Here is a 26,356-nt window from a genome sequence, read left to right on the forward strand (position 1 = left end):
TAAATATTGTGACTTTGTAGACCAATAAGCATCTTCTGCTGTAGCTCAAATTTGATTAGTCCCACCAAGGGCAAATCGTATTTTTGACGCTCAGCACTTTCAATATTTTTTGTCCTGCGGTCTGTTCATCAATATGTCTCTTATGCTTACTTTGCCATCGTAGTTCCTCTAACACGGTTGAAAGGATTTCAAACTTGCAACAGAGGTAAACCGCTATGCGTAGAAGTGCGAGAAGGGAGGTCGCCTGTCTGCCTGTCCCTACATAGTACTACGTACCACCTTGCGTATCTATCCCGCTAAGAAAAGATGAAATCGTGGCTTAATTAAAAGACTTCAGACATTCTCCCGAACCCATACTACCGGGAGAAAATGACCAGGCTTGACAACCTTTGAAAGAACAACAATGCTGTATTCATTAGCATACCATCAGTGAATGCTCTTAGAAATGTGACAGACCGTCAAGAGGGCAGTACTAGAATGAGCGTTACTTTCAGAAGCCAAATTGGAAGAGTAACGCACAAACGCCCCAGTTTTCAGACTCACTAGGCTATTTCCGTTATATGTATATGTATATATATATATATATATATATATATATATATATATATATATATAATATGTTTGATGATTCGTCTTTCATATGGTTTTGTTATTTCCTTTTTCTTTCTGTTTCCCCTTTGCTTGTGTTTTACTTCTTGTCGAGTTAACAAGTCTCTTAAAAACCCTTTGGAGGGACTGAAACTAGCTCGAACGATCAGGGTCGGTAGTCGTAGTCCTCGCGATGTTTAAGGATTTTACGTGCATTTCTAACTATATACCAAGAGTTAACACACAGTTAAAGGGTCATATTTTATCCTCATTTTCAAATAATGTGAACTGTTCTTCACTGCGTCCGTTGTGATTATTATTTTAAAGGGAACCAGCAGAAGTTCCCGCTTTCTCAGGGCGTTACCAAGCATGGTAGTATTTTCCACCACCATATGGGAACAATCATCAGCAACAGATACGGAGAGAATGAAACTGAAAATCCAATTATACCAAATATTTTATACTTCCCGGCTTAATTAGAGAGAAATCTGTTTCCTCAAAGTTTCTTGCTTAAAAACAAGGAAATGCTTTCCCTAACGAAAATGATAAAGAAAGGCTGTCTTCCTAAATAGATGGAAGTTTACATTTCTGCACAACTCTCTTAATATTAGAAAGAAGTAAGTGTCTCTAGTCTAGATGACGAAAGTTAGCCTTTCTGTAATACCTTAATCCACAACAAGAGGTTCACAAGAAATTATTAATGACAGTTATTCATCTAACAATACTTTGTGAAGCACAAACGAAAAACTGAGTCACTAAAAGAATGGAAACCTTGAGTACAGGGTGACAGAGTTATCTATGTAAATATTTATGATTCACAAATATGTTACGCGAGAATGATAGGAAATTACGAAGGAACTACTGTTTCTTTTTCTTTTTTTACGTATAATTGCAGTTTTCTTCTGGAGGGGATGGCTGCAGAAGAAAAAACGAGCTAGTCACGGCCATGTTCATCCTTGAACCTACACATTCTTCCTACACATTTTCCCGTATTTATTCAAGCCCTTTTTTGTAACAAATACCTTTACTAACCCCAAAGGTCCTTCGCTATTTTAATGTATAAGTCATTAATCAATAATAGCTTTTAATTATCTTTCAAGAATAAATAAATACAACCATAAATCTAAATAATAACATATGTGTAGCAGCTGTGGCATTCCAGTTGTGGAGATTCCAGTTGTCACTGGAAGATGGAATACGGGCACTCAGCAAAGAGAACGGCACAGTCCTCCAGGGCAGCTCCAGCTTCTTGGGCTCCTTTGTAATGCCTTAGACTCCAGATATAAGGACTGGAAAAGAAACGGCGAATTTGATTGTGTCAGTGACTTAATACGCTTCACATAAAAGGGAATTTAGTCATATTTCTTTTTTATGAGCCTCTCCCGAATTTTTTCACAGCGTACCCGGTCTCACCTGACGTACTCCACTGCGGTCCTGATCAAGGGATAGTTGGAGGAGGCTCTCTGGAGTTCGCAGACGGTGCGTTCCTTGCAAATATCTTCGTCGATTTTCATAAACGAGAAGACAGACTCCACGGGATCGATGCTGAAAATCAAAGGAATGATGATACTTCCTCCTCTTCAGGAACCGAGAAATTCTCGAATTCTCATTGTCCTTGGTTTCTCTGGATGTTGCTGAAAGTTATGCCTTTTATTCATGGTTTATTAATAAAGTACCATACAGGTGAACAATTTCCTTGCCGAGTTCGATAGATTTTCTGTGACGAGTGGCATTAATGTAGATTCCTTTACTATTTGCAAAGGTATATATTTTCAAGTTATAATTTTTCTTGGCTAGTTTTGTATAAATCAGTATGTTATCTTAATTTAGCAAGACAACGACCCCTTAGAACCATAATGTGATTTTTTTTTTAAATTGGGTAAACATTAGTCCCACAAGTCATAGTCTTAGCCACTTGCTGACAGTTGAGGTAACTAATTTCGTTCTCAAAAGACAACGAGATCGTTGTTGTGATGGCAATAATGCTGACCATTTTGAAAGAACGAAAAGCTATAGATTAATTGGTCAGAAAAGGCCCGTGGGCAAAGAAAGCTACCCCTTTCCCATCTATTGAAAGCAGTCAGTTGGGCCTACCTGTTCAAAGCTCGCTCCAGGAGTTCTTGATCCAACGCAAAACTCCAGTTCTCCAGGGAAGACAAACTTCGGGCGGTGAGAACCGGGGCTATCAGTACGTTATGGATGAAGTAGACGCAGGCCAGAAGGAGGAGAAGCGAATTCGTCAGCGTTCCTATGACCGTGTAAAGATCTGCAAGGAAGAAGAAGAAGAAGAAATGTCTCTCAATGACCCAACACTTGCGACGCTGACTGTAAATAGTTTTGCTTAGTGAGAAGTTTCTCCTCTGAAGTCACAAAACGCCAGTGATGGAAAGATAAACATCGCGACGTTTGACTACGTCGATTTTAACTACTGGAATAAATTCGTTGCATCTGTAATGTTTGAGTGCTGAATGTTCTCCGTTTTGCAAAGCATTCGAGCAGTTATAACGTGCAGAATATGTGTGTGTGGTATGCGTAGGCGAAATGTGTTTCAAATACCTCTTAGAGCAAATACATAAGCATTAGTACACTGAAGGCCACATAAGGAAATTAAAAATAAATAAGATTTTTACATATGAATTATACACACTGTAGTTCATATATATATATTATATATATATATATATATATATATATATATATATATATATATATCTATATATATGTGTGTGTGTGTGTGTGTGCGCGCGCTATATTATATTGTATATATTATATATATATGTATATATATATATATATATGTAAATATCTATATATATATATATATATAAGTCATATCACATTTCCGTGATTCATATACATATATCGAGCTACAATGTCCTTTAATATCTAATTCGCTCTACCTCAGAATTAATATATTTTCATATATGCTTAACCGAAGGGGAATTTTTTCTCGATAATAGACTTGCCTGGACCAGGGCACAAACCCATGGATCCTTTCAAATCCAGGAACGTCAGTGAAGCTTTTACCCACTACACCACCGCGGTGGTGTAGTAGGTAAAAGCTTCACAGATGTTCCTGGATTTGAAAGGATCCATGGGTTCGCGCCCTGATCCAGGCAAGTCTATTATCGAGAAAAAATTCCCCTCGGTTAAGCATATATGAAAATATATTAATTCCGAGGTAGAGCGAATTAGATATTAAAGGACATTGTAGCTCGATATATATATATATATATATATATATATATATATATATATATATATATATATATATATATATATATATATATATCTTATAATGTAAGTTTGGAATGCAATTATAATTGTGGTAATATGATTAATTCACATCAGAACTTGTGTATCATGTTATGAAATGTTTTTTTTTTTGGTGCGTTCAGATTCCCACTTTTCATTTTGAAATACCGCAAGTGCTTATATGTGAGCCTCTGTGAAGAGGGTTATATTCTCACTTTGAGAATGTCTTAGCTAAGCTGATTTCTTTATCGGCGCAAACAAGCGTAAGACCTCCCAGACCGCAATGTTATCCAACCCTTGAAAATAGATGAGTTAAGCTAGTTTTTTATCATCCCGGTCGAGCCTGTAAAGGAACAAGAGAGCCTTATTCATAGACATATGTGAACGCAGTCAAAGAGGCCCTGTATTAGGTACCCCTATAGAGATGACGTAGTGTTTTTGTTTTTTGCTAACCGCCCCATATGCTATATACACTTAAGGGGATAGAGAACTTTGATTCACTTTAAAGAGTCAGCGGCGTGCATAGAGAGTTTAACATTGCTCTCTCTCTCTCTCTCTCTCGCTCGCTCGCGAGGCAGTTTCAGTAACTTAACGTAACGAACTGGTCACTCATTTTTGTATAATTCTTAGTAATATATGTGTTGTTTGTGGAATCTGAAAGTGTGAAAGTGTGTAACAGGCCTTAAAGCTGCAGCTGTGTATAAGGTATTTTTACAAATGTTTTGAAGTGCACTTCGAGGTTTTATCATTTCTAAACATTTATCTTTTGCTTTGTTCTTTTGACATATCCCATTTTTATATGCTTAATGTTTGTACTGTCAATGCTTTAATTGTTTTCATATTATGCACTATGTTTTTCTGCCCTGTCTTTATTTTGTTTAATTAGTTTGAATAATATTCTATTGTGTAAATTTTGAATCTTACACTTGTGAATTAACTTGCATTTAATTAAATTAAATTTCAAATTTAATTATTGATCTATGATTTAATTTAATTAATTTTCTTGATAAACTTTGATTTAATTTTGCTTAGTAATTAACTCAAGAATTAATTAAACTTTTGTTTTCAAGTAATAACAATTTCCCTGAGATTGTGTATTTCACTTATAAATTTTGAATTTAGAAATAAATTTTTGTATTTAAAATTTATATGAGCATTTCATTTTAACCATCAGTATACATTTTATTTTGTTTAGGTAGAAATATAGAGTGATAATTGTGACGTTTCCCACAAATAAAACAGAATCAGGGAAATACTTAGATTTTAAATTTACAGGAGTAATGCCGTTTAATTAAGATTACCTCACACCTATTTTAATGAACTTAGACTGATTGTTTTCTTGACTGTTCAATTAAGAAAAAGGGATCACTCTTACCTTTAGAGTATTCAGTCGTTTAGTATTTGTGATGAAGGGTCAGGTGTCTGGCTGTAGTGAGGTAAGTAATAACCAGGTACTTGAACAAACTGTGCCTTAAGTACAAAGGGTGTCCCAGACCCAGGAATAAAAGAGTCTCTTGTACTAGCAAGTACAAATGGTAAGTGTAGTAACCAGATACTTGGCAATTTGGGTTAACAAATATTAATGGTGTCCAGACACAGATCTTTGACTACTTCGTGCACCAAGTATTAATGGTATCCAGACCCAGATACTCTACGCCACTTCGTCACAATATATATATATATTTAATACAGCGTGTCTATAATGTGTATATTAAAAACTTTTTTATTTGTTTTATGTTCTTATGTGGACTTCAGTATATAAATGCCTCTGTATTCACTCCAAACGGCATTTGAAACAATACATCTCACAGACACGTAATACCACTGGTTTGACGTCACACGATTAGCGATCCACCCGCAACATGTTTTATTCAAAATCATTTTTTAAACTTCGCAACATTTTACCTCTGAGTGTTACGAAGATGTTTTAGATGGCGTTATCAGTGTTTCAAAAGTATATTATTCCTTGAACACTTTGCAAAGTGAAACGATACGTGTTATCAGTGTTCCAAAAGCATATTATTCCTTGAACGCTTTGCAAACTAAAACGATATTTTCATTTGCAATATTTTAATTTAAAAAAAATTGTTAGAGTCGAATGACTAATTATTTGACAGGTGCATGAATATCTTACGGACGGACGGACAGATAAAGCATCGAATCAACGTATCCGGTTTTGATCAAACGGAAAGAATGTGAGTAGCATCCGCTAAAGGTATACGCGGTAAAACTGCATTCAAATAGCCACACCCAGTCATCCGCACCTCGCTTTTTCGTATCTTCCTCATAAGGCCAAAAAAAACTAGAGCGCTGTCGGGAATAAAGAGGAAGCAAGAGAATTCGAGAAACAGTTGAAGATAGAGTTTATCTCTCTCTCTCTCTCTCGACTCCAACCGGATGTTTGGTCAGCGTGGTATTTGTGACGTCAGCATTCAACCACGCAACCCCCCACCCCCCAACACGGAATCATGGTATTCTGAGTTGTATTTTGACATACTGACATTTAGAAGTTTTTTCCATGTCTTTTGACATTTTACGGATTCCTCTCTCTCTCTCTCTCTCTCTCTCTCTCTCTCTCTCTCTCTCTCTCTCTCTCTCTATATATATATATATATATATATATATATATATATATATATATATATATATATATATATACGAACACACACATACATACGTATATATATTATATGCACATACAAATACACACACACACTTATATATACAAATACTTTTCCACGATTACCTTGGTAATGAGAGAGGAAGGGCGTGATATATTTGAAGCACTATAACACGGCTACCTTCACGTGTGCTACTTATTTTGCATTTCCAGTAAATTTAGGCAAATGAAAGCTTTTCATTTCGAGAGAGAAATAATTGGCTCAGTGCCTCCTTGAAATTTTGCTTTTGAGTGTTGTTACATTTCTTTAGACCTATACGTATCACAGATATACCTCTCACTCACACGACATATATATATATATATATATATATATATATATATATATATATATATATATATATATATATATATATATATAAAAAAAGAGAGAGAGAGAGAGAGAGAGAGAGAGAGAGAGAGACCCACCACATACGTGTACCCTCACATACAGACCTGATTATCTATGTATCAAAGCGTTCAAGGGACGAACGAACACACATCCGCTCTGTATATGAGCATTCATACTTATAAATATAAACATGGTAATTACCCTATTAAAGGAATGCTCATTTGCATATTAGATTTTAAAGAGGGCCAATATCCGCATAAACTACCACGAATATTATTTTTTTTTTTATTGATTGAATCCAGTCCAGTCATTAACGATTTAACCATTCAGATTTTCATGCTTTATTACAACTTCTAAACGATTATATTACAGATTATTAAATTCTCCCATATATATATATATATATATATATATATATATATATATATACATATACAGGGTGTCCATAAAGTCCCAGTACCATTATAAGTATTTACTGTTCAGAATAGTACTGGGACTTTATTGACACCCTGTAATTGACACTCTGTATATTACAAGAAATTATTAAGCATCGTCATCTGTCTACAGCAAAATACCTGTAAATAATTAAAGGAAACAACTTCAAACTGCTGAATAACAATAACCACTTAACCATATCAACCAGCTGCTGCAAGAGAGAATATTAACACGTTAAAGGAAAATGACGTAACAGTGACGTCTCTGTGACGTCACGGAGTTCCTATTTCCTTCGTCCCTCCCACACACTGAGCATCGCGTTTCCCATAAGCAGCCTCCCGCTGAGATGAGCTCTTCTCCAGCCTCTTCTTCTTCTTCTTCTTCTTCTTTACGTTTCCCGTCTTCGTCTGACAGCCAGACTCTTCCTCTTTACGTCTTCATCTTCTTCTCATTCTTCCCCTTCGTACTTACGTTACTCCAGCTCCCTTTTCTCCATCTTTTTTCGTCTTTCTTTTGCCTCTCTCCATCTCTGCCTTCTTGTCTTCGCCACCACTCAGCGGCTCTGTTTATGGGCAGCTTCTTACTTTACAAGAGGGAGAGATTTACTCTCCGGCCGAGTTCCTCTCATCAGTGGTAAGCATCTAGCAGTTTTAATATCATCACTATCAATGTAGCTTTCATATTTTGGTTATTATTAATATAATTCGTTATGAGTACTAAAAGTCCATTAACTTATCGTCCTTGTATGATAGAAGACGAAACATAAGGAAGAGAAGAAAAGGCAAGAGAAATGTAATAAGATGTGCATAAACAAATATACAGAACTCCAACTGATATTCCAGATATCCAGGATTTCGTTTCAATATTTATATTTTCAACTGAATTACTTGATTTACTCTTTTTATCTTAATTTTCGCTTACTCGGGGAGTAAGCCTACAAACTACTTCGTTGTTGTTCTTCTTCTTGTTCTTGTTGGGGTGTAAGAAAGGTCTATGGAGGAGCTTAAAAAGGTCTGAAAAATGTGTTTCGCATTGAGTTAAAGATACAGGAATTTTAGGATACAATATTCACGACTTATTTATTGGAATGAAACTTTGGTGAAAAAAGGTTCTATTTGGCCGTAGATTTTAAAGCACGTTTTAATTTATTTGCTGTACTGATTCAGGCTACGCTTCTGTTCGATTATTTTGTGTTTCCACTTATAGCTGAGAATATATGCATGTATTTAATTTGTCCTTTTTATTTGATCCTTGTTGTGAGTATAAGTTATTTTTACTTTTATCATATCCTTGGCACGTTCCAAAAAATGCTCAGAGCAGAAATTATTGATCGATTATCATCTTAGGAATATCTTATGATATTGTGCCAGATATCCTTTTAATATTTTTCAAAAGCATAATATGCTATTTCATTTATGATTTACAGTCAGTGACGTTGATGTGTATATTAATTGTGTTTCTTCTTGACTTGATTGAATCAAAGAAAATATATCCAATTATCTAATCTGAATACACTCTTCCCTGAATATTGCTTCTGTCCCGGACAAGGTGATTCCATCATCTATTTTTCTGTAAGTACTATTTTGGCTCATACTCTAAAGGAGATACCTCTTCCTCCTCTCAGGCAACCACATCAACATTTTCCAAGTCTTTATATTTGTCATTTACTATATAGTTATTTCTTTCTCTTTCGATTTTTCTTCTTCCCATAATCCATTGAAGCAGATTTGCTTCAATGTAGTAGTGGAATATGAAATTTAGCCCAAAGGCCAAGTGCTGGGACCCATGAGGTCATTTAGTGCTGAAAGGGAAATTGAAAGTACAAAAGGTTTGAAAGGTGTAACAGGAGGAAAACCTCGCAGTTGCACTATGAAACAATTGTCAAGGGAGGGTGGAGAGTAAGATGGAAGACAAAGAAAATGAACGGAGGTACAGTAAAAGGAATGAAAGAGGTTGAAGCCGGGGGCCGAAGGGACGCTACGAAGGACCTGATGTAATGCCTACATTGCGCTGCATGAGGTGCACTGTGGGCGCTACCCTCCTACGGGAGCTTCACTGTACGTTCTTCTTTCTCCTCTCTATTCTTTTCAAAGTAATCTGTGCCTTAAGTCGCCAATCCCATCGGCCTTTGCGCAAAGACAGAGCTATCACAACTTCTGCTTTTCTTTGACACACCTATGATATGTATTTATATAACTGTTGAATATCATATGATATTTTCTTGAGTCAACACAAGGACTAACTTCATTATGAAATGTTATTCGGTTGGAAATTACTTAGCAATTAAGTTGGAAACGTGATTATGTTTCTATTCATTATTGCACACTTACATATAGGCGTTTACCTTCATAATATACTAATAATATATATAAAAAACTGGAGTGAAAAGTTGATTCATCGCTGTATGTTAAGGAAAATGATATGATTATATTTAACGTCAATCTGAACAGTATGCTAGCTCCGAGATAATTCTTTGAAATGCCAATACTTCTGTTAAACACAGGCGTGAGTGAAACAATATTATCATCAAGAATTAAGCGTGGTCGAGAAAAATGGTCAGGACATTTAATATGTTCCTTCACCTCATTGACGGCAGCTAATTTTTCTTTTAGGAAACCGGTGAAGAATTATTACCAAAGTACAGCTACCATAATTAGTACCGAAAGTATGCATTTCAGAACATAAATAATCAGCTGATATTCGTTTCCTTATAAAACTTAGATGGAGATGGAGAAGAACTGACCAAATGACTTCTCTCATTACATTACCTACGTCATCGAAGACTCCAATATTTTGCCTGCTGGAGACCTGGAGCTGTTTGCTGGAAACTGGATCGATCTCTGGAACTCTGCTCTCTTCAGTGGGAACATGCCCATTTCTGCTGGAAACTCGACCAGAGTCTGGAACTTGGTTTTCTTCGTTGGACACCTCTTCGCATTTGCTGGAAACTTGGCCATTCTCTGGAACTTTATCCCGTCTGCTGGAAACTCTCTGGATGTCCATTGCATAGCCACGAGTCACGAGTGTTAACGCGACTAATAATGAAAGCACCAATTTGCTTGTTAGCGCCATGATCCCAACTGGAAATGGAAATGAACGTGTTGAGCTAATGAAAGAGGAGCTTGTTAAGACACATAAACCGTTTAATTAATCAGACAGTGCTGAGTCATTCCTGCATTCATATTCAAATTGGGAAACTGAATCTTTCTTGAAAATGTATATGAAAGATAGAATGAAACACAGAGGCTTTATGTCATAGACTAAAAGTACAGATGTACTTAGAAATAATATGCTGGTATTTTTGCAAAATTCTCTCTCTCTCTCTCTCTCTCTCTCTCTCTCTCTCTCTCTCTCTCTCTAGTCTAAATGAACTAGATCTTATTTAATTTGAGCACGGGATGATGAAAAGATCGAAACTTTTTATATGTGATATGTTTTACAAGAATATATTCGATTTCATTGACCGATGACAGTCACAGAAGAAAATGGACCATAGGAAATTCCCGTGAGTCATTATATCTTCAATGTCAACGCATTATACGGGAAATTCTACTGCCTGAATAAACACCATGTATACAAATAAGCGGCTGAATGTATTTACATTTGCGTACGGCTGTATATGAGTGCATTCATGTACGTGCAGAATGATTAAGTTTTGTCTAACAGCAGATAAACGTATACACCTCCGTGAAAAAATAAGAAAACAAACCCCTTCGTAAACTATCTTACAAGTGCTATATTTTTATCAACTGAAAGAAAATGAAATTATCGTAGATCGGGCAGCTGGAAGCGTAACAGCTAGCTAGCTAAAAGTGGAATAAAAACGATAACTCTATTAGGCGCGCAAGTAAGCTGGCTGGCTGACTGGCTGGGGGCAGGCTGAATCAGTAGTGTAAGTTACAGAGGGCCGTCGGTAATGAATTCTTTTCTGTCGCCTTGAAACCTTACGCCACCGCTATCTCATTACTGTGCGGAGGAGAGCTGTCCCAACGATTCTGATCTATAGCAATCCTCTTAAGATTATAGTATCTCTCCAGCTACAGCGGCTGCTAACCGCAGAGAGAGAGCCGTTCCAAAGGCATATCCTTTATTACTAATACTACTATATCTATAGACACTTCGTACTTGCAAGGAGTCGAGGGAGATTCAACCATGTCTGTTTATCTATAGGCCTAAGGTTATAAAATGTATTTTTATTTTACGAGGAATGAACACGTCATGTTCCCAATTGAAATTTGAAATGACCGGTGGAATTCATTACTTAACAGGTCTTAATTAACAAAATGGCTTGTTTCAAAGTGCTCTTGTTAATTAAATAACGTGTCCTTGTATACCATTATGTTTCTTCTTCTTAGTGGCCTTGGCTGAGGTTGCTTATATAGAGTGCGTGCTTGACAGTCTCTCTCTCTCTCGTGATAAAGAGCTCGACGAAAAGAAATAGCGCAAAAAGCAAGTAAAAAGCTGACACGCAACGCTAAGGAAAGTCATGTCTACGCCACAGTCGCTTAAAAGTAACTATTAGAGTATTAAGTTAATTAATGCCTTGTATCAGGGCTCAGGGTAATGTCTTCGCTGTGTGTTGCATGACTATATATGCTTATATTTAATGAATTTTCTACTAAGAGCTACTTAATGTACGATTAGATTGGTCTTAATGTTTTCAATGACTTAATATTTAGTATAGTCATTTTACCTAATGTTTTATTTTGAATGTTTCATGGTCAAGCTTAACGTCTGAATTTGCCCAAAAATGTTGTAACGTCACATTTCATTCGAATTCTGAAATTACTATTTATTCTTGAATGTAATTCCTTTTATAAGAAGCCCATTCTCATTGATATTGCTCAAAAGATATCATAATATATATATATATATATATATATGATATATATATATATATATATACATATATATGTATATATATATATATATATATATATATATCTATATATATATATATATATATATATATATATATATGAAGAAAAAATCCACGTAGATTTTGCCTGTATTTATATTTCATCTCGTTCCATATTTTCGTGATATATTATATATATATATATATATATATATATATATATATATATATATATATATATATATATAAACAAACACGCACACACACACATATATATGGATAGAATATTCATCAACATATCCAAAAAAATCGAATAGATAGATTTGTGGCATACAGAGACCGCGGCCGTAAATTCTATACTCACCAGGTTACGGTTTGAGTAACCGGCAAAAAAAAATATAATAAAAATAAATAAATAAATAAAAATTACGGAAAGAACTCACTTGTAATTTACTACGGGCGGTGCTCCACGTCTAAGATACGTCTTAGGGAATCGTATTATTGTTTTATATAGTTTTATTCTTTATTTTTCTTATTCCCGTCTACGCTGTTCATATCCGTACGCACGGGATGGAATGGAATAGAGAATTTAGGCCAAGCACTGGGACCTTTGAGGTCATTCTGCGCTAAAAGGGAAATTGAGAGTGGAAAGATGGAAGAAAGACAATATGAATGGGGTTACAGTAAAAGGAATGAAAGGAGTTTCAGCCACGGTTCGAAGGGACGCCCTGCAAAAAAAAAAAAAAATAAAACAAAAAAAAAAAAAAAAAAAAAAATATTAATGCCTACAGCGCACCGCGTGAGGTACAATGACGGCACTAACCCCCTACGGGAACAATACAGTAATGATCCTTACGAGTATCTTAGGCTTGGAAAATATATTTCAAGAAGCCAGACGGTGCATGTGAGCATGTCCATATTCCGCTATAGAAGGGGCAGTTATATAACTACATCAAATAATCTTTTGCCAGATATCTAGTCCAGGGGCTCCTGAGGTCAGCGAAGAAGAAGAAGAAGAAGAAGAAGAAATGATGACTCCTGCCAAAATCGATAACCAGTCCTCTCGCGAGGATGATACAGAATTGTTACAAAGGATAGATTGGTAGAGAGATGCGTATACTTCAAAATACTGGTCACTCGTTTACCTAGCAATTATTCAAATGTATTTTTTATCTTTTTATTAGGAAGCTTTATTTCTACCTAAAGATTTTATTATGAATTCGTGAAAATGACAGTCCGGTATGTGGGTAGTTTGCGCGCGCGCGCACACACACACACACACACACACACATATATATATATATATATATATATATATATATATATATATATATATATATACATATATATATAGATATAGATATATCTGCGTGTGTTTGGAAGTCGATGATATTGTTTTCTTATACCTGATAACTTAGGACAAACGTGAAAGAAATAAATAAAAAGCTAAAGTGGGCGAGCATGCCTCTATTAACGAACCAAAAACACTTTTCGTAAATGGTATCTCATAAAAGAGAGAGAGAGAGAGAGAGAGAGAGAGAGAGAGAGAGAGAGAGAACTAGGATACGAACCTCAACAGCCGTTGCTAATCTTATGGGCGATATCCTAGACTTCGTTAAAAGAAGCCCAAGTATTTAATCCCGCACTAAAAAAATCAATTTTTTTTTCATTTACTGCGTAGTGCTATAAATACATGTGCAGTGTATATATACATATAAATATGATGTAAGTATATATATATACTCATAAATATATATATATATAGCGTGTGTATATGTAATAATTACTAAGCTGGGTATGAAGTCCTTTCTGCTTATTTGTAAGCATCGACGCTCCTACTCGATTACTTTCAGAAAATGATATTGTTCCTCAGGACAATGCAAGCAAGACGGAATGATATTGGAACCACCAGTTCAGACACTGTCCTTTAAGAAGAACGATAAAAGGAGAAAGAGAATAAAAATAAAAAAATAAAAAAAAGAGAGAAAATGAGATTTCCACAGAGTTGAACGCTATCCAGACCGGGAGCGTCTCTCAGAAACAATACAAATTTTAACGGAAGTGGCAATTGGATGGCTCAAGTGGCTCCTGGATTTAATGTCTGCATCGACCAACGAAGTTTCTAGAATGACTGTAGTATATAATATATTGTTTCAGTCCGTCTGTCTCAAGGTCTATTCTCGGTAACTAAACTGCCTTTGTGTAACTCCAAATTTAGTGTAATGTGGCTGCTCATAAAACGAATCACTGTCAAAAATATAATTGAGATTCGTTCAATTTATGAGAAAAGCAATATTTCGTCAATTACAGCCATGAAGTGGAATATTTTGAATAAAAACAGTAAATGTAATCATCACAGTAAACGTAATCATCACCCACAACGATACAGAAAAGTCGTAAGACCTATGAGTTAATTTCTGCCGTTTATTGATCTCCGAAAGGAGCTCTCTGCAGTGGAGGGGAACGACTTGACCAAACTAACAAGAAAATGATCCGAGAAAGTACAGGGTGTCCATAAAGTACAAGTACCATTAGCAATACTTAAATACTGTAATGGTACTGGGACTTTATGGACACCCTGTAGATCCCATTTCAGGAATACGATTAGGCTGAGAACTACGAGGGAACTTAGACTGACAGAGACTGACAGAGAGAGAGAGAGAAAAGGGTTCACTCACCGTGCACTCACTCACTCCCCACCCTCTGACGGAGATAAAGAACCAAGCGATTAAAAGTCGTACATTATCATCATCCCTTGACTCGTCAGTCGCACTCTCGTGTGACAATCATTGTCAGTTCTCGAGTAGAGTCAGAGGGTTCGGAATTAATCATCTTCTCATTCAGAGATCGAGGGATACGAGAGGCGTGATTAGTACCGGACCTTATAGTGAGTTCAAACTCGTTTTTAAAAGCTGAATACAGTGAAAATCACCATGTGAATATTATTCAGAATTATATTATGCTGGGTGAAAGCCTGGAAGCGTGACGTTGAATACTTGTATGGCATTAACGTAGTATAGTCTCCTCTGGGTTGATTATTGCTCATCTGAAAAATAGGTCCTTAAATGATGTGAAAGTGAGGGCTAAAGTTGCACTGGATATTGGAAGTCTTTAAGTTCATGCCTTTGTTATCGTCACCGAGAATTTCTACTAAACAGGGAAGAATAGAACAGGTATAAAAGCAATTAATATACAAGCCACGCCAGAAAACAAGGAAACGTTCAGTTTTCTTGCTAATTCTCAGTCAACATTCCCCATCGCAGAGAGTATTCCAAGGAGGAACCTAATATCTCGGCCAAAATAAATTGATTGCGTCCGTGTTTACTCTGTGATCACTGACTCAAAATCACGCAGTGATTATGTCATCGTTTTTTTCGAACAATCAGAATACTCGAAATGCTTTTTGTTTGGCTACACAGAGCTCTAGAAGACCTTATATTTTAATACATTCTGTCCAAAGTGAAAGCAAATTCGCGTATGGCAAATTACTGCACGAAAAGTTGCCTAATGGATGTTTTTTTTTTTCAATTCTCGAATGTAGTTTATGTGGACGATCTTATAAAATAAAATTCTATTCCGATAATCCATACTCAAAATCAAAGGCATAATTCCAAAGAGGCGAATACTAGTGAAAGCAGCTAATAAAGATACTGAAGATGATGAAGGGAACTCAATTTCAAGTAGGAATGATGAAGTTATTTGAAGCGTCAAGGGTGTTTCAAAGCTGTACTTAAGTATGCACTTTTTTTTTTTTAGCTGACAGGTAAGATGCGTGAAAGAAGAGTAGGCAGTTAGCTAGCTAACCAAAGTAGAGAATAGTTTAAAAAGTTAAGTATTAGTAAGAGTAATGTAAAGTGTGGTTTAGCCGCAATTATATCTGGGTACGGGTGCAATTTTCTAACTAATATTAACATAATACAATAATGATTTTACATTATATTAACATGGTGAATTGTACAGATTACATATTTTGAATTTGATTTCTTAAAAGTATAATCATATTTAATAAAGTTCCAATTTTCTCATTTTAACCTTAATTCTAATTATCATGATTTTGCATTATATCTACATAGTAATTCTACATATTACCTTTTCACAAGACATTTCTTAAAAGTATAATGGTTGAGGTTCATCGCGATGAGCACTTCCTAGAGATATGCAACGAGCAATGTTTTACGAAAGAATTCAAGCAAACTCAAAGAGGGAACGGGGAAAAAATAATAAACGAAATGAACGGTCATCGGTTTCCAAGAAATCTAGCTTTCTCTTAAGGGGAAATAAACACGAAGGAATTAAGAGGACATTTTATACGTCTCACTAAGCCAACGCGAACCATTTCACTGTCGATCGAACAACATCTGTTACCACACTTGCTTTACCAGTGTGGAAGAAAACATCTCGATTCCTCACTTGGAGAAAATGGAACGACATAATCAAACCAAAACTGCGATGCCAAAATGACAGAATGATAACCGCGGAGAGTAATGAATAATTCGGGGGTAATATGGAGTGTGTATTTACTTGACAATGTATGTGAGAATTCTGTTATGGTTATTCTATAAGTTTTAGTTTGTAGTATTACAAGTTCATACATTTACTATTTGGGTACACACACACACACACACACACACACACATATATATATATATATATATATATATATATATATATAAGTCTGCCAGTCCTGGAATTGAGAGGTCGATGGTTCGCGCCTGTCGGCCGCAAATTCTATTATCGGTTGATAAATTCCCCCTCGGTTAAACATATATGAAATATATCAATTCCGAGGTAGAGCGAATTAGATATTAAAGGACATTTGTAGCTCGATATATATATATATATATATATATATATATATATATATATATATATATATATATATATATATATATATATAAAGAGTGATTTCGCACACATGGAAAGACATACATAGGAATGAAGAAATACTGCTCTTTTTTGTCCATTAGACGATAATCTCTTGTATTCTATCTACTCTTTCCCAGCTCTCTCATACAATAAGAAATTGTATAACTTGTACGTTGTTAAGAAGCACAGCGCCCAAGACAACAGGTGTGAAGCCAAACTACAGGTGTGATTGATATTGTTCGCACTCTCAGTCTCCTGTTCCAAACCACACACACTTTCTGTTTCTGTGGACCATAATAGTACGATATATATATATATATATATATATGACTGGTAAAAATGTTCTGTAACAACAGAATTCCATCTAATAAAAGGAGCCCATAAAAACACCAAAATGTAGAGAGAAAAGTACTATATTTCAGAGACTGCTGTCTCTCTCTTCAGGTATATGAATGAGAAAAGTTTACAGAAAAGGTGGTATTTATACCAAGAGATTCGTCCACAAGTAAGCCAATTTAGGTCACCCCCGCTGATAATCTTCCTTTAATCTTCTTAAGCGTTGGTTGAATGAACACTGCGTCGACGATGTCCGATGTCCAATTCCCTTTTGAGATGTTCATTACCTGCTTCTCTTTTATTAAGGCCGATTCCATCATTTGACTCTTGTACCGGCAGTTGCTGCTATAAATTACACGTGACATATTCCAGTTTATTCTATGGTTATGTTCATTTATATGGTTGAAAATAGCCGAGTTCTGTTGTCCATACTAACTGACCATTTGTGTTGTATTAATCTCTGGGGAAGTGATTTACCTGTAAATCCGATGTAAGATTGGTCACAGTCCTGGCATGGGATCTCATATACCCCAGAGTCTTTGGGCGATGTCTTTTGTTGGACGTTAATCAGGGATTTGGCTAAGGTATTTGGGTAGGTAAATGCAAAAGGGTTGGATTTCCCAAGGGTGTGAGTTACTCTCTTAATCGTCTCCAGGTGGGGAATTTTTATTTTATTGTTGGGTGTGTCTCTGGTCTTGTCTTTAGGGGGTCGGTAGAAAATTACGTTTGCTTTTTGAATTGCTTTCTCAATTATATGGTCAGGATACTTTAAAGATGAAAGTTGCTTGCGAATTAGTTCAAATTCTTTTTCCAGGAAATCTGGGGAACAAATTCGTAAGGCTCTTAAGAATAGGTTGCTAGCTATACCTAATTTGATAGTATTGTCATGATAGCTAAAGTAGTGAATATATGAAAGTGAGAACGTTGGTTTTCTGTATATGGTAAATTTGTATTCTGTCGTGTCTCTGATTATTAAAACATCAAGAAAAGGAATTTTGTTGTCTGTTTCCCATTCAACTTTAAATTTGATGCTGGGCACTAATGCGTTTAATTTTGAGAGGAATTCATTAAAATTACCCCACTTATTATCCCAAAATGTTAGTATGTCATCCACGTATCTCATCCACAGCATGTTTTTGGGTTTTATTGCATTTATTACTGTAGTTTCAAAGTATTCCATGTACAGATTGGCTAAAATAGGACTTAAAGGACTACCCATACTACACCCGAATTTTTGCTTGTAGAATGATTCCCCGAATGAAAATACGTTATTAGATGCACATAATTCAACTAACTTTATTATTTTGTCAAGTGCTAAAGGGAAATGATCTGAATAGGGGGATAATTTTTCCCTTAAAAACTGAAGAACGTCCTGTACTGGTACTTTTGTGAATAGGGAGTCTACGTCAAGGCTTAAAAGTTTTATGTTGTGAAGTGGTATATGTGCTTCTCTGAATTTGTGACAAAAGTCTTCCGAATGTTTGATGTGACTGGGAGAAAAAGTGCCTAAAAAAGGAGAAAGGAGGCCAGCTAACCTAAATTGGCTTACTTGTGGACGAATCTCTTGGTATAAATACCACCTTTTCTGTAAACTTTTCTCATTCATATACCTGAAGAGAGAGACAGCAGTCTCTGAAATATAGTACTTTTCTCTCTACATTTTGGTGTTTTTATGGGCTCCTTTTATTAGATATATATATATATATATATATATATATATATATATATATATATATATATATCTTTTTATTTTCATTTTCACTTCGATATTCAAAAAGAGTGAAACATATCTTCCCAGTATCCACTACGTCGACAAGATGAAAGGAAAGGGAGGGAGCTCTGTCAAAACAATAGTCTCACAGTGTAATCCCGAATTCTTAGTGACTTCGAATCTTGAAGCTTTGCGACACTTTGAACTGACTAAAACTGGCACGTCTTTCCAATAAAGACGAGGTCTTGACAAGATACAAGGTATCAATCTATTTCGAATAATCATGCCATCTGGGAGAAGACACAGAAGTCCTTATTCATACACATTTACAGGTATTTACACGCGCAACACGCATACAGAAACACACAGCCACTCGAGTGTGTATATATATATATATATATATGGATATATATCTATATATATATATATATATATATATAATAAATATATATATATATATATATAATATATATACGTATATATATTTAATATATTATATATATATATATATATAGATATATATATATTTTAGATATACATTTATATATATATATATATATATCTATATATATATATATATATATATATTATATATATATACTCTATATATATATATATATATATATATTAGCGTACACGTGCGTTTATGAAATTATATCATGATGCCTCAAAGTATGCCAGTGAAATCCGTTCAAAAAGACAGGTTGCTTCCTTACCTCTTTTGTTATCTTGATTTGGGTCGGTCGGTATCAATAACTCCTGCTGGTTTCAGAATGCTCTGAACCAGAGACAATCGAAGAAAACCACGTACAGGAAGGTCTTGCACTTTCGACACCTGGACCTAGAGTGAAAGATGACCCACCTCCGACGCCCAGGTGATTTGTAAGCAGGCAGAGATCTTCTGGCGCCTTTCTCTGTGACTTAACGGGACAGAATATCACGTAATACTTCTTAATTCTTGCTTTCATATCATTTTGTCCCTTTTTTGGGGATGGATGATTAGGTCATGCTTTACTGGGTGCAGATGGAGAGAGATTAAACCTTGCCTTTAGTACGACAATCTCTGAAAACGTCTGTAAGATGTTTATTTAGGAATTACTTTATCGCAACTGCTCTACTTCCCTTAACATATGGTATTACTGTCCAGGACTTCGAGAGAATGAATATGCATAAGATGAGCACAAATCTAGCTTCTGTTTATTTTTAATTCTACAGTTCTTAACTTTATGTTGAACAGAAATTATCAAAGAAATTATATAAGCGATGTGTCATGTGACGTCCCCATTTCAAAACAAAACTTGATCATACAGAGCAGTGCTGGAAATTACTGGTAATTTATTCTTCTTCATTTCTCAGTCAGGACGGATTGTCGTGCCTAGCCTAACTTATAATTAGATGTTTTCATTTAGGCCAGCAGTGTTTTCTAGAAAGATGTGGGTCATTCATGCGAAGATCAGATCTCTCTCTGCCTTTGTATCTTTTTCCTCTTTTTGCTGCGGGCGCTCGATCGTACTCTGGAGTGATTAGGTTCCTGAACAGAACATTTGCAAAATGTTCTCTGTAAACAATGAGACTTAACGATTCTAGAGATGATCTGTAAGTCTCTCTTATAGTTCCAAGTAGTCATCGTTAATTTTGAGTATGCTGATCATTGCAAACCGCATTAAACAAGAAATTTTGGTGTATTACTTGAGAGAGAGAGAGAGAGAGAGAGAGAGAGAGAGAGAGAGAGAGAGCAAATAATTTCTCCTACGCGATCTTCATCGCTAATGAGAGCAGACGTGAGTGATCATCATTGTTGTAACACTTGATTAACCTAGATGATTAATCTATTGAACAAGTCAACGGGTCCAATCCCACCTCCAAATTGTCCTAAAAATTCTGGCGTTTCCTTCAATTTACAGCTACACAACAACCTATAAAATTCTTTCATTCTCTCAATAAGAAGACGCTTGGTTGGATGAACTAAGAATATCATTTTCCTTCATAGGTCCTACAAGCATCCTTCCCAGGCTCATATACAGTCTAATTAGCTTTGTCAGGGATGTAAATCTGTAAGAGGGTATACAGGAAATATGCAATTGCGTTATCCGCTCCGATCTGTGGCGTAGTACCACACCAAGTGGCCGATGAAAGTTTCCTCTTAGCAGTGCTACCAGGCTGCTTTAGAAAGCATCAGTTTAAAAGGATATTATTATTATTATTATTATTATTATTATTATTATTATTATTATTATTATTATTATTATTATTTAAAAGATGAACACTGTCCATATGGAACGAGCCCATAGTGGCCACTGACTTAAGATTCAAACTTCCCTAGACTATGGTGTTCGCTGGAAAGAAGGGACTTGCGCTCTTGCTTTGCAATTAGTCAATGTTAACAAAATTATACGCTTGGAGCAGTATATAGGAGGAGGTTCTCATTGGAAATACGATAAGGCTACGAAAGTTCATCTGTTAGTATGAGAAAGTACTACATAATCTAGTCCAGCACCTTTATAGGGTACTCTTTCATGCAGATAACTATACTCGTTTTTTTCTTTTTTTTTCCATCTGTCCAGCCGCCTGTGGTGTTTGTGTATGGTAACACTGCGTCCCGGGCTTTAGATAGTCACATTCAGCTTACATTCAACAATAATAACAATATCCTATTTCAAATATTAACGGTGTAATTCGCATACAGTAAATTATTAAAGCGCTTTTCAGTTGCAAATGTACACCCAGATATCCTTTTATTTACCTAAAATTTACACAGCGTAACTATTTAAAGCTCGGGAAACAGTGTTACCATGTGAGAACACCACAAGCGGATGGACAGATGAAAAAAAAAACAGAGTATAAGTCTAAGTTAGAAATGAATTATTATGACTAATTTATGATTCTAAAAAAATCTCATCTTTATGAATCTCTACATTTGTTCGAAAACAGTGAATACTTGATGACATGTTGCCTTTGACAATAAAATGGAACGCCAATTACTTGCGTGAGAATGAATAATCACTTAATTTTGTTTATTATATGTCAAATTATTTTATCAAATCACAGACTATTAATTGCATGAAATTTAAACTAAAATCTGTGAGGGGCGTTGCGGAACTCGGATTACGGTAAATTGTTCTGATTCCCGGTCCAGAAGAAAGTTGTGGTGGAGGTATTGAATTCCCTAATAAGTTATCGAAAGCCTACGGTTTCCATGAAAGTGAATACCCTCGACAAAATACAGCGAGAGAATATTAGTACAAGGGTAACACTAGTACTGCAAAGGGTTGACTATGCACGTTAAACCAGTTACGGTTCTTCCACGGTCTAAAGACAATTTACAAGTAGAGATCATCGACCCCCTTCATTGATTCCTTGATCCATCGTCGACCCCTAGGCATGTAAAAAAAAAAAAAATTAGTTTACCATAATAACTAAATAGACGTGCGGTTTCAATATACACCAGTGAGGGAAACTGCTGTTCTGTATCCTCTTCTGTGAATATCTCTCTTGTAATATAGGGATTCCAACTAATGATGAATTATCATAGCTATATTATCAAGTTCCACTCAAGTTCAAACTGAATGTGAAATTGTATACCTTTATATTAAATGCGTATTAGCAAGTTGTATTGTATGTATTTTTATCATTATACAAGTCTCAGCATTCGACCCTTAAGTTCAATCGACCCCCAGGCATTTATCAACACCTTGAATGGTCTCTTATACACCCGGGATCGTTATGGACCTCTTTGGAGACCCTTGGTCTAAACCGCGGGTTCGTCTACCATCACTTTGGCTTAGTTGTTACTGAATTACCATATCTACGTTCATTATCTGGAACTGACAGTAAAGATAAGTCGTGCACTGTGAAATCACAGTTTATATTACCACACACGATAGATCGACTTACTAGACTAATGCCAAGGTCTAGAGTTCCATGTTGGTGTCAGACATTTCTGAGGAGCACGCTCTTGATAGGGTCATCGTATCATGGGGCCATCTTTACTGATTGGAGTGATGACTGATGAGTGATGACAACAGACGGTCACGGTGAGCAGCCTATGTAGATATAGCTAAGGCTATGATAAGGGTGGCTAAATGATATTACTTCGTAATAAGGTGCTCACTTAATTGATTTATTAAAGCTAAAGTCTACCTCCGAGCATATTGATGACGCAAAGTAGTTTGTTTACTGTTCTTCACCTTAAGGAATTAGAAGTAAATGCTGCAAATTCAAAATATAGAAGCAACCTGAACCATCTATTATTAAGTGGACTCTGTATTTGTTTAAAATGGGTGCTTTAGAACAGGACGACATATGTTTAAATGGGAAAGAATAGGTATTAAAATTTACTTGTAAAGTAAAATCACAACCCTGTCATCAAAAAAAGCTATTCTGGAGGAATTTGAAAAACTGTCGGTACAGTTTCATTTTATTTAATAAGGGCAAGATAAAAGGAAAACTAGATGGAACTCGGTTATTTATTTACTTCACTGTGTCATTTGTGGTTCCTTTTCTAAATGGGGCTATTCATTTGTTATTTACGATGTTATGCTTGTGATTATTATGCGAGGGCATAACAATGACGGGCATAATTAACATAAATAACACTGAATAAGAGCATAATTTCTTTCATTACTGTCGGCATACAAATACAATAAAACAATATATCAACAATACACGAACCTCTCTTATCAGAATTTTAAGTCTAGTTTTACGGATTACGTTTTCCGTTAAAACAGAATCAATACTGACTTTCGGAGCAAATTGCTGTGGCTTTGTGTCTAAAATGTAATCTGTCAATCAATGAGATTTACTGCATCTCTACTTTTGACGTTTTTATCCTTTTTTTATTTTTTTTATCGAATCTCAACCAACGGGTGAACGCATAGGCCAAATTTCCAAATAAAGCATCTTCACTAAATTGTTACTTTCAAGCGCAGACTTGAATACACTGTTCAGTGTAAAACAACGTCGTCTTTATATATATATATATATATATATATATATATATATATATATATATATATATACATATACATACATACATATATATATATATATATACACATATATATATTATATATATGTATACACACACATTTATATATATATATATACATATATATATATATATATATATATATATATATATATATATATACATATGAATCATTTACTGTGACCTGATGTAAGGCTCAGAGAGTAACAATCGTTGTTACTGGTTTTATTCGTCCCCACGTATGCTGAATGCTGCTAGTTTTGCGCTTTATACTTTTAACAAATTCATATGAATAAACACTCCTTGACCATATTTCTAGCATTTGGAATTCACTTACGTGTTCTGTGTACCCTAAACCCACGTTTCTGAACGTGGGCCATATGGCCCCTTTTGGGGCCATGAGATTTATTCAGGGGCCACAAGGCCAAGTTTGGAAAATGGGGGGCTACAGAAAATTTAAGACACAGAAAACATATAAATGTATAATATTTTGAAATTAATCATTATTATGCTTGGAATATTTTGCTTATCATGCTTGAGTTTACTTTAAACATCATTCGATTCAATATACCAGGTAATTTTTGCAGACAATGAAATATTCAATGTTCTCTTCTCTCTCTCTCTCTCTCTCTCTCTCTCTAGTTGTCAATGAAATTTTTAAGCATTAAACGATTGTGGTAGAGTGGTAAAAGGCTGAACTATGACCCTTGACAAAAACCATTAAGTGTCTCTCTCTAAGTAATGTACTATCGCATTACTTAGAGAGAGAGAGAGAGAGAGAGAGAGAGGAGACGAGAGAGAGAGAGAGAAGAGAGAGAGAGAGAGAGAGAGAGAGAGAGAGAGAGACTAGTAAACTTCCGAACGACCACCATCAGGATGTTATCAAGGCGAGATCGCCTCTTTCAGCAATTATGTGAAGATAACAATGAAGAATTTGAACTTGTGTTGCACATTGAAGTCAGATGGCTCTCTAAAGGTAATTGCCTGCATCGTTTTGTTGCACTTTGGGACAGTGTTATCTCTTTCTTGAGTGGGATAGTGATTGGACAGAAACTTGTTGATGCAAAGAGTGACATCTTCTACCTGTCGGACATATTTGAAAAGCTAAATGTTCTGAATAAAGAGCTTCAAGGAAATGACTCCACCCTGTTTTCCTGCAAGGAGGTAATTACTGCATTTAAAGGGAAACTCAAGCTGTTCTGGTTGAACCTTGGAAGACGGGAGTTTGCAGTTTCCTTCCTTAGTAGTTACATCCACCGAGCTGCTTGATGATGACCTAGCAGTGTATGTTGATCATCTGAAGCAGTTGCATTATGATATGGAAACTCGCTTCTCTGACCTACTCCAAACGACTGTGCCACACTGGTTCGTGGATACCTTCATTGCTGATGCATCTGAAGATGATGTCACCCTACAAGAAAGTTTCATTGAACTTCAGAATAACACAACAGTTCAAGCAAGATTCAAGCGTGGAGGACACCAGAAGCTGGGGATGAATCAAGATGTGTATAAGAAGTACCTACTACTCTGGAGAGATGTGAAGTTGCTCTTACTTGCCTTTCCCATGTCTTGCTTGGTTGAGAATGGTTTCAGTCGAGTGATGTACCTGCTGTCAAAGACACGAAATCGCCTTGACATAGAAAAAAATGAGGCGATTTATATACGTCTCTCTCTGACAGCTTTCAAGCCAAACATTTACAAGTTGGCAGCCCTGCACCAGTCACAGGGTTCCCACTGAAACCTTTCAAGATAGAGCCAATTGTACCTACATGTATTCCTTTTGTAAATAAATAAGTATTCAAATTAAATATTTTCCCAATTAATATTATTTGATTTATGCCTGAAATTAGTGTTTTGAGTACATGGTACTATTCAAACTAGCACTTCCCTAGGCGTATTACGGTGAGGGACGGGGGGATAAGAACTTAAAGTTGGTATGGAGGGGCCACAAGAAATTGCATTGGATTGAAGGGGGCCACCATCAGAAAAAGGTTAGGAAACACTGCCTTAAACCACTTAACGATTTGGGATACTTAAGAATGGGCGTCCAGTAACATATCCAACGTATTCATCTCGATTTATGTACCAAGAGCTGCGGTCCTATTGGTTAATTAGTCTTCAGTTTGTTATTTGACCTTTCCAACTCGTTTCCGACATTTTCAGCTTAGACTATATTAGGGACTCTTAATTAAACTACTTTGATTATGAATGCTTTCAACAAAATAACGATGAGAACTGCTAAGTCGTAGAGCTACCAAGGAAGGGCCAGGCGGCGTTTTTACGAATGTGTTCGACCGCGTCAGGCGGAG

The 26,356-nt window shown here is 35.7% G+C and overlaps 2 protein-coding genes across 2 annotated transcripts; one reads left to right on the forward strand and one right to left on the reverse strand.

The window, feature by feature from the left end:
- Window positions 1-1,652: 1,652 nt before the first annotated feature.
- On the reverse strand, window positions 1,653-19,930 carry LOC135220102 (uncharacterized). The gene is made up of 5 exons (XM_064257416.1): window positions 19,777-19,930; window positions 10,058-10,369; window positions 2,683-2,854; window positions 2,002-2,133; window positions 1,653-1,877 (listed from the first exon to the last, which is right to left on the reverse strand). The coding sequence occupies exons 2-5, from the start codon at window positions 10,359-10,361 to the stop codon at window positions 1,769-1,771; spliced, it is 717 nt and encodes a 238-aa protein (XP_064113486.1). The 5' UTR covers window positions 10,362-10,369; window positions 19,777-19,930; the 3' UTR covers window positions 1,653-1,768.
- Window positions 19,931-24,923: 4,993 nt separating this feature from the next.
- Window positions 24,924-25,785, forward strand: LOC135218705 (SCAN domain-containing protein 3-like). Its single transcript, XM_064255154.1, has 2 exons — window positions 24,924-25,211; window positions 25,351-25,785. The coding sequence occupies exons 1-2, from the start codon at window positions 24,924-24,926 to the stop codon at window positions 25,783-25,785; spliced, it is 723 nt and encodes a 240-aa protein (XP_064111224.1).
- The last annotated feature ends 571 nt before the right edge of the window (window positions 25,786-26,356 follow it).

Source organism: Macrobrachium nipponense, chromosome 1, assembly GCF_015104395.2.
Source record: "Macrobrachium nipponense isolate FS-2020 chromosome 1, ASM1510439v2, whole genome shotgun sequence".
In the NCBI taxonomy this organism is placed as follows: domain Eukaryota; kingdom Metazoa; phylum Arthropoda; class Malacostraca; order Decapoda; family Palaemonidae; genus Macrobrachium; species Macrobrachium nipponense.